A 10,036-nucleotide genomic window follows, 5' to 3' on the forward strand; every position below is an offset into this window, starting at 1 on the left:
TTAAATGTGATTGTCAATGGCGTGGTGTTTACTATAGTGTTGTGAGATGTTTGTATCATGTGTTATCAATGTGCAGGCGGAGGCTCTTCGACCAGCTCTAGAACGCATCCTGGTTGAGTGGAGTCAATTGGAGACAGATTTGAGCGAAGTCTCCCTCTACACCACCAGGCTGCGCTGTGCCCTGCAGCAGCTGCTGCACACACCTGCATTCTCACCCAAGCAAGTCCAGAAGCAGTTGGAGGAGCTTAAGGTGAACCAAATATACGGTATACCAGTTGGGCTTGTTCATCAGAATGCATCATGTTGGCGATACTCATTTTGAGAGGATTCAATAGAGTTGATGTACTTTTAAATCCTAAATAAATCCATAAATATTCAGAAATTGGGTGAAACCAAAAACTTCTCCTGCTCTCTGCTCTCTTTGTCTTTACAACTCATACTAACTCATCCTAACTTTGATCAATGTTTGAATCTGCAAAAAAGTAATGCAAATCCCTCCCTCCACAGCAACTGCAGGAGGGTGCTGGGAAAGGGGGCAAGCTGTGTGCAGCAGTGGACCAATCATATCAGGCTCTGGAAGGAAAAGTCAATGACCTCACAGCCAGGTTACTCAAAGAGCGGATTGAAGGAGAGCAAAGAAGGTCAGCAGCGGGGATAATGTGTAGCAGAATATTTGTAGGGAAATAAAATGTTAATTGAACTCCACAATGGTGTTAAGAAGGAGAAGTTACAAGAAGTTCTCTCTCTCTCTCTCCCCCTCCCCTACCTTCCATGCTGATCCTTCTCTCCGTCCCGGTGGCTGTGGTGGCTGCAGATGGGAGGAGGCGAGGCTGGAGGTGGTGGCGGCCGTCCGGGGGACTGACCAGAGGCTGGCCCTGTGGCAGGGCTACGTGCAGCAGCGCAACAGCTGCACTCTGGCTCTGCAGCAGGCGCGGCTCCAGTGGGAGGAGCCCCGGAAGGCCCCTCCCGCCCCACATCGGGTTGCACACACCAGTGGGGGCTCCACCGAGGTGCTCTTGTCTTTCTTTTTGGTTGGTCGAGGCTGTCCTTGTTTTGCTCCTGGCTTTATATAACCAGCAAGGAGATTATAACTTGTTGGTCCCCTTGTTGTACTTCGCAAGCACACACACAAACACACACACACCTATATATATATATATATATATATATATATATATATATATATATATATATATGTGTGTGTGTGTGTGTGTGTGTGTGTGTGTGTATATATATATATATATATATATATATATGTATATATATATATGTGGGTATATATATATATACCTACCCCCTACACCTGCCGTGAAGAATGGAAAGCATGCACTTAGAGAGATGTTCAGTGTTTTGTGTTTATTCTGCTCAATGCGCAAAAAAACAATTAACCTTTTCCCGCTGGCATACTTGAATCTGCTACACAGAAACAAGAGATGTTTTTTCCGAGACACATAAATGCTTGTAAAGACTGCTACATAGAAACAAGAGATGTTTTTTTCCGAGACACATAAATGCTACTAAAGAGAGGCGCATGGTGCGAAAGAAGCCAAAGTAGTCACAAGAATAGGAACACCAAATGATTTAAGTATTTGCGATGGGCTATGTGTGTATCAGAAGTTCATGTGTATAGTGACCAGAAAGGAATGTGATAAATCAAAAGCAGAAGGTTAAAGCTGTGATCCAACATATTTTTTAGTGTATATTTTGATTGTATGCAGCAAGAATTGACGCTCCCTTGCCTGTAGGCCTTGGATTTTATTTAGAAATGAATCCATATTGGCAGTGTTGTGGCTACTTCTGATGTATGCAGAGCTGTTACCCATCCCCAGTGTCCCAGTGTCAGCTCAGCAGTGATTAACCTCTCAGACAGACCCTCCCGGGCAGCACAGTGGGACAACCGGCCTCGGCCTATTCCATTAGTATGAAAAAATTGCAAGAGTTCGTGTGCCTGATTCATTCATGTTCCTCTGCTTGTCCCCGCCCCCTTTGTGCTATAAATTGCAGGACTTCATTGAGGACTTGCAACGCAGCGGAGGGGATATGGCGGCGGCCGCTCGGCCTTTGATCGCACTACTAGAACCCCTGGCAGCCAATCAGATACAGGCTGAGGTTGCAGTGTTGTCAGGTGACATCCTGCTCGTGGTCCAAGCAGTATCCAGAGAGGAGGCCCGCCGGCAGGTAGGAAACCCACATGTCTAACAGACTGGTTTCATTGCTAGTTGGCTTCAATGGAGCTGCTGAAGTTACACAAATTAATGTTACACAAATCGACATTACCTTTACATTACATTACATCAGTACAAATGTTGTACAAATGCTTTTGCAATCACAAAGTTGTGGCCGTGTTTCGATATTTATCTATCATATGTAAACCCACATTCCTTCTCCGTTTGGAAGGAGGATTTGGAGCTCCACCAGAGATTTTGTCGGGGTTTGGAAGCGGTCGAGCTGCAGACACAGGAACTGGCGAACGGGCCAACCCCAGGAGCACGTCACCTGGAGTCCGCTCAGGTTAGCTTGACTTGGCAACGCAACACCAATACCAACCCGCTTTCCACGCTCCCGATGCCATGAGGCATACGTTCTTCTCTGCAGAATAAGGGCTTATTTTCTTGCACCCCTCGTTCACACACACACAAAAAAACTCTGTGGTTTTCCCTTCTGCTCTGCACCATAGAAGACCGTGCAGGATCTCAGCGGCCTGTGCCTGCCCCTCATGGAGCTGAGTGAGCTGAGTGGCCGAGGTCCGACGGGCCGTGGCGAAGGGGAGCGACTGGGAGTGCTCTGGAGACAATGGGCCGAGGGCCTGACTCACGCGGCTGACGTATACCAGTGAGCACGGGTTACATGGGCCGCTTTCTACTCTTGGCTCCTGACAAGGGAAAGTCAGCCCAGTCATTTATACAAATGCCCCTACATTTGCTGTCTTTTATCTTTTTTTGGTCTTCAATTAATGACTTATATTCGATATATATGCATTTTTCTGTCCACCCAGCACTTTTTTCCACTCCTGACCAGTGAGAAATTATTTCTCATTTTAATGTGGGCTTTTAAAGCCTTTCGAGACAGTATTTCTCCTAAAGAACACAATGGGAGTTGTAAGAAACGTCCAGGTGTAATGAATAAATTAACAGGCTGGCGTTTATCTCTTTTGATTTTCTCCCAATGTGTTTGTCATTTGTGTTGTCTGTCTGTTTACCAGGGAGATGACCATAGCATCCTGTAGTTCACAGAGCTTTCAGCAGAAGTCTGATAGGTTAGCGATCATCCAGGGAGCAGTCAAGGAAGCCTTGGGGACCAGAGACACTGGAAGATCCTCCAGCCTTCTGAAGAGGCTGGCTACACATCAGGTAAGCTACAACTCCCAGACTCTCCTACTCTTATTTAACTGAGTATGGCTGGCTACACATCAGGTAAGCTACAACTCCCAGACTCTCCTACTTTTATTAAACAATTGTTGAGTAAGGCTGGAGTGGCTATACACCAGGTAAACTACAACTCCCAGACTCTCCTACTCTTATTTAACTGAGTATGGCTGGCTACACACCAGGTAAACTACAACTCCCAGACTCTCCTACTCTTATCACGCTAGTAAGGCTTGCTACACACCATGGATGGTTCTTTGTATGTCATATGAAGAAAACCTAGGAATAAATGTACCATGATAAATGTATATTTATAATGATTTTCAGTGAATTGTGAAATTGTGAAAACTTTCTGTGTGTTGCCTCCAGTAAAAATACACAGTGTCAGGTGATTACATTTTCTGAACAGGTCCAAACAGATCAATTTTTTTTAACAACTAAAACAGGTGCTGCTAACACAAATTCTTCTTCTTTATTTAGCTGAGAGCAGCAGTAGAGACTCCGAGCCAAAGTAGACACCTGGAAAATGATCCAGAGATTGAGATTTGAGCACATGCTCAGATTGATAAACACCAGAGTGGATTTCAGCCAAAGCCCCAGCACTAGACTTTGGATTCCCTACTGTCTGGAGTTGTACCAAAACAACTAATCTGCCAATCTCTCCTCTGTGTATATCTTTATGTGTATGTGTGTGTGTGTCTGTGTGTGTATGTGTGTGTTCTACACTAACCGTCTGCAGAGGCTTGGCGTTGAACTGGTAACTGGCCAGTGGCTCCTGGGGGCCCTTTTCAGGGACTCTGTCGGCCTCCAGACAAACACCACAGAAGAAGAAAGGTAAACAAGGCTAACGATTGAGTCCACAAAATCACTATGCATATTTTTTTCTGGTTTCCAAGCGACTACACAGACAGCGACCACACTACTCATATTTGTGAGTTTATGTTTAAGGAAAGGAAAAACCTAATTTATTTTAGATTAACATAATTCAACATTGTGATAAAGTGGGTTACATGCAAGTTCTATGGATGATCCTGGTCCAAATCTTGGCATAATGCACAAAGGTGTAGAAACAGATCAAATAGTATTATATAGTATAGTTTGTCCGTAGTATTAGGCAGTGTATTGAACTTTAGTGTACTCTGTAGTATTTGTTCAGCCAAGACGGATTTTTGATATCGTGTGCACACAGGTCACAGTTAACTTAAGGCACAGGTACAGAGTTAATTTTCTTAGATGCTTAATAGATAATGTACAGAAATCAAATTAATAAGTCCCATTTACTTTGCAGTAAATTCACTCTAGGCTTGTATGTAGTAAACTTTAAAGTAATCCAGAAATGTGTTAGCTATGGAGAACAGCATAAGGACAGGAGAGGGATACATTTTCAGAAAAGGTATCAGCAGAATCAATTTATAAACATAAAGGCAGACTGCAGTGAAACCATTCATCTGCCATCTTTTTAACGTTTACGATAACGTTTTATCAGGGAGGAATACATTTTTGGAAAGTATGCAACAATTAATCACTTGGCCACATGGGTGAATAAACATCAACCCTTCCTCGACTATGATTGAGGCGAATTTAAAACGCAAAATCAGAGATTAAACGGAGCCAATATATTTGACAAACCGAACAGGTGTTTTTCAATTTTCGTTTTTTTGATGGGTTTTCTGGGTTTCCAACATAGAGCCACTGGAAACCCAAATCCACAATGTCTCCCCATAATGACAAATCATCTCACAGTTCAAAACTAAACAATGACCAAATACCATTACTACGTACAGATACATTTATATTCTTATGCTCTGCAGTTCATTTCTGTTATCAACTGTAACCAACCATGGAAGATTATGAAAGAAGTTAAGCTAATTAGTTTTTTAATCACTCGGATAGGTTTGGTAATGGAGAATCTCTTTAGGATTATTTGGATAACAAAGGATTTTTGGCTATTTTTGGAATGCAAGGAATGTGGTCAACAGGAACCAGCATGATGATTTGAAGGATGCGTGGATTGGTCAAGCTTCTGCATTAAGCATGATTTTAAGAGTTGAGATTTGCAAATTTCTGTCGGGAATAGAGTGAATGCTACATATTAGGTATTCCTAGTTTATTCATATCAAAGATAAGGGTTGTTTGGACAAGAGAATGTTAATTAGGGTCCAAAGAGGATTACCCAAATGTTTATTTGATTAAAGATAAAAGCCAGTAAAAGGATGTGAATAAATTGAAAAAGATTCATACCAGAGGCTTACATTTTGATGCATCTTTACAATCAAGCAAATATGATTATCACAGAGTACACTGGTCATTTTATTATAATGGGTGTTTTGGAAAAGCTCCTTATTAACGTAATTACTCATAGGGGACTACTTCTTTATTATACATTCATTTTGGCAGAGGCCTTTAGACACATTATCCAAAGGGAACTACAGTGAGTGAATTTTAGATACATACATTAATGAGCTGGTCGGAGTTGGGCATCGTGCTCAAGTGTGCATACAGGTTGACTGTGGACACTGGGGACTGGGGACACACACACACACACACACACACACACACACACACACACACACACACACACACACACACACACACACACACACACACAGACACTCACTCACTCACTCACTCACTCACTCACTCACACACACACACACACACACACACACACACACACACACACACACACACACACACACACGCGCGCGCAAACATACACACAGCCTCACAAACACAATCACCCCCCCCCCCCCCAGGGCGGAGCTCCTGACCAGCCTGGCCCGGCTGAGGGAGGGCTGGCAGCGTGGCTGTGTGGCCGGGGCTGCAGAGCGCAGGGCCCGGCTGGGGGAGGAGCTCTCCCTCTGGAGGGGCTACCAGCAGCGGTCCCGGCTGCTCTGGAGGGTCCTGAGGTCCCCCCAGCCCGACCCCGGCGGGGGGACGCCCTGCACGCTGCGGCGGCTACGGCGCGCCCACGACGGCTACAAGGTGAGCCCCCAAGAACCTTTGTTCTACGTTGAGCCTCAGACTCTTTCCATTTGATGTCGTATCCAAGGGGGTGCTTTCGGCCTTCTGAGCAGCCTGATGTCCGACAGGCTGTCCTCAGCCAGACACTAAAGGGCTGCTTGTGTCAGACAGGTGTAGTGGTTCTTTAAACAAGGAGTATGGGAGCATGTTATGAGCCACCAGAATCCAAACTCAACTCAACCTCAGGGAATGCGCCAGCAATGTGACATGCAATGCGACCCACGCATCGGATGACACTTGTGGTCCCTTGTCATGGTTTGTATGGCCCATCCCTGATCTCAAATTATTTCATCCAATCAGGAACAGAAACTCTTCTTATTTTTTCGTGCAGTTTCTCATCTATAAATATAAATATATATATATACATATATATATATATAGATAGATGGATGGATAGCAGGAGCGTGCCGTCCATATGGGCGGGTGGGGCAGTGCACTACTGCAACTACTACTAAGTATGCTCCCAAAAAATAGTTCCTCAGTAAATCATTACTCCAAGTCTATTATTAATAATGCACATTCCAAAAATATATAAATTGTGGGTGTGGTCATCATTCGCAGTAGTTTCTGCCCCACTGAAATTGAGGGTCACCGCTCACTACTGATGGATAGATAGAATGACTTGAAAACTAAAGCGAGGGTTTTTAGTGTCCGTTTACTTTTGAACATACAGCAAAAACAAGCAGCAGGAGTAGGAGTAGGAGTAATTGCATATTCAAGAATAACCTCAAGGTGTGTCGTTTTTGTTTGTTTCCCAGCGGCTGGAGGACACCATGGCCACACACGGCTCTGTTTACGGGCAGACCCTCGAGGTGGGAAGGAGGCTGTGTGCGTCCACGGCAACATCCACAGAGCCCGCTGATCACGGACAACTGTTCCAAGAGCTCCGGTGTCTGGAGGAGGCGTGGGAGCCGGCCAGCACCCTGCTGGGAAGGAGAACGGCCCTGGTGAACACTGCGCTTCAGGTACACACCGCGCGGACATGCACCTGCATGTTGCACACCGATCTATACAGGCCGAGGACACAAACATCTCCCAGTCTATAGAAACTGTGCATAGAGCGAGGCAAGAGCAAGCTTGGCCTGAAGAACAGAGTGCAGTGTAGTTGTGTGATCAGAACACAAGGTTAATAGGTCGCACGTTATTTTTTTAACGTAGTACATCATAGTGTCATCTTAGAGATCCAGGCATACAGCATCTCAACAAAGGGCACCAATCCGGTCTTGAATGATGTTTGTTTTCGCACACCACTTCAAGCAAGGCCAGCCGTTTCCGCCATCACGGTACCGCACGTCAGCCCGTCCGGCGCTGTTGGCCGTTAGTAGTCCGAGGTAGCCAGCGGTGGATCCAGCAACCCTTCAGTTGCAAAACTGTGGTGCGACCGGGCTGCTTCACGCACCGTAAATTCAGCCATTCAATGCGCCAGACACGGCTTTCCATTAGCCCCATTTGTTCTACCCCACTGGTGTCCAGTGTAATAAAACAAAAGGATAATAACTCGTAAATACGTTAATGGTGTGTGTGTTCCCCGGACTCCCGAGGAAGGACCGGGCATTCAGTGGCAGAGCTGGGTTCGGTGGGGAGGGAGGGTAACTCAACAAATAGGAAACGGGTTTCCATATGACCCTCCTACCCTCCGCTATGTCAGTGATGTTGTTGGTCTCTGCCTGTTGTATATTGTGTATGTGTTGTGTGTGTCTGAGATGGCCATTGTGGGTGACCCATATCCAAAAGCTGCATTCCCACAAAAACACTCCCATGCACACACATACATTAAAAGAACCCAGCCTGGGGAGGATCAAACTGTTGGCACTAATCTCACCATGATCTAGATCCGAGAGGCCGTGTGGTCCCCGGTCTCCGTGGAAACGGTCTGTTTATTACCATGGCATGTCGTTCCAGACCTGTGTGTGTGGTGACGGTGGACGTTGTGGTCACACGACGAGGAACAACTATGAAGTGGCCTATCTTACAATACGTCAGGGTTCATGTGTGCATGGTGTGGCCAAAGTGTGCGCGTGTGTAGGGTATGAATGAACACCAGGCTTAGCACACTCAGTAACTAGAGGCCTTAATATAATGAATTTGAAAAATCGAGGTCGCAGAAATACAAACATTCTCAAAACAAAAAAAACACACCCATCCACATGACAACCCATCCAGGGAACTGTTCTCGTATCGTTGTACTCCGGTCCGCTTTCCATTACATCATCCCAACCTCACAGGCCCCCCCCCCGCCCACGTGGGTCAGACCTGACTCGTGTGGACCCGTCATGGGGGTGCTCCTGGAGGCAGCAGGATTTATAGCGGACTCTGTTCAAACAGGCTCAGGGGACTGGCCCATCTCTCTGTGCTAACACCCTGCATCACAGTCCTCCATGGGGCCCACATGGAGGAACGATGGAGCTCGCCGGGGAGGCAAGGGATCTAGTGATGGATTCAAATGAGTTCTATCATTGGTACAATGGGCTTTGAAAAACAACAACTAACTATTTGCATCCCCTCCACCCCCCTCCTGTATACATTATTCTACTTCCTCGATTTTATAACAAATATCGATCATGGATTGCAGCATTATTATGGGTTTATAACCTTATTAACTGTAAATGGTTTGAAAACCATTTACTTTATAAATTATCTTACAAAACTTTATTGATTTTTCTTGAATTATTTATAACTGATTATAAATAGTGTACTATGATTATTCATGAATGAATAATGCTTCATTAATAAGGAATCTGGCAGCACACTATTTGATAATAATGCGCCGATATCCTTGCTACATGAGGGTGGACTTTGTGCTTTTCCTAAAAGGCTTTTAGGCTGCGGATTATTGTAGAGGGATTTTATTATGATAAATAATCTGTTTAGGCAAAATATGGTCATGTGTTTACTAAGACACGTTGTAATGTCAACAATGTCCCATTATTATTATGACACTATTCTTCCGTCTCTTCAGGAATGGTCGCTGTTTGGGGACAAGTTGGTCGTCTGTGGGCGTCAGCTTGATGACCTGACGCTGAGCCTGGAGCAGCCAATAGGGAGCGAGGATCCTGAGGTGGTGGAGAGGCTGCTCAGGGTGAGTTGTGTGTTTGTGTTTGTGTCTTCCCTGTATGGGAGTGTGTGTCTGCCTGCATGGGAGTGTGTGTATGTTTGTCAGGCCCTACAATAACTGATCTTTCAAGATAATCAAGACAATGTTATCATTTGAATACTTTTATCCTTAAATTTTACTATTTAATTTTTTTTTTTTTTGTGTGTTTATTTATTTATGTTTTTTTTTTTTTTGTGTGTTTATAATGGAAAAAAATAATAAGTAGATCACAAAAAACGAATCTTTCAAGTAGCAAGTGACTCTGTTCCGACACCATTGGCAATAAGCGCCATTGTTCCCATAGATCATAACGGTGTCGCCACGGACACCCAGTTCTTAACATTAGTAATAAAACAAAGGCAAGGGTTTTCATCATCAGTGGCCCATAGGCTCCATCATCAGTGTGTTATCTTTCGGAGATCGAGAGTGACTTAACACCTTTTATAAAACCTTTAAAACAAAAATATTTGAGTGCATAATTTAGTGAGAATGGGATTCAGCAGCCAATCAGAACACTGGCCCTTTAGCCTCCACTCTCTCCAACCCCCTACCC

General features: G+C 44.7%; 1 protein-coding gene across 1 annotated transcript in view; it reads left to right on the forward strand.

Moving 5' to 3' along the window:
• LOC132450342 (uncharacterized) overlaps window positions 1-10,036 on the forward strand; it is a 35,316-nt gene that overhangs the window by 24,038 nt on the left and 1,242 nt on the right. Inside the window, exons 35-45 of the mRNA XM_060042428.1 lie at window positions 77-250; window positions 508-641; window positions 815-1,010; window positions 2,005-2,178; window positions 2,398-2,511; window positions 2,678-2,832; window positions 3,203-3,350; window positions 4,105-4,199; window positions 6,122-6,350; window positions 7,148-7,354; window positions 9,349-9,530. Of these exons, the coding sequence (XP_059898411.1) occupies window positions 77-250; window positions 508-641; window positions 815-1,010; window positions 2,005-2,178; window positions 2,398-2,511; window positions 2,678-2,832; window positions 3,203-3,350; window positions 4,105-4,199; window positions 6,122-6,350; window positions 7,148-7,354; window positions 9,349-9,530 (1,808 nt within the window). The remainder of the gene's footprint in view (window positions 1-76; window positions 251-507; window positions 642-814; window positions 1,011-2,004; window positions 2,179-2,397; window positions 2,512-2,677; window positions 2,833-3,202; window positions 3,351-4,104; window positions 4,200-6,121; window positions 6,351-7,147; window positions 7,355-9,348; window positions 9,531-10,036) is intronic.

Source organism: Gadus macrocephalus, chromosome 21 (genome assembly GCF_031168955.1).
Source record: "Gadus macrocephalus chromosome 21, ASM3116895v1".
In the NCBI taxonomy this organism is placed as follows: domain Eukaryota; kingdom Metazoa; phylum Chordata; class Actinopteri; order Gadiformes; family Gadidae; genus Gadus; species Gadus macrocephalus.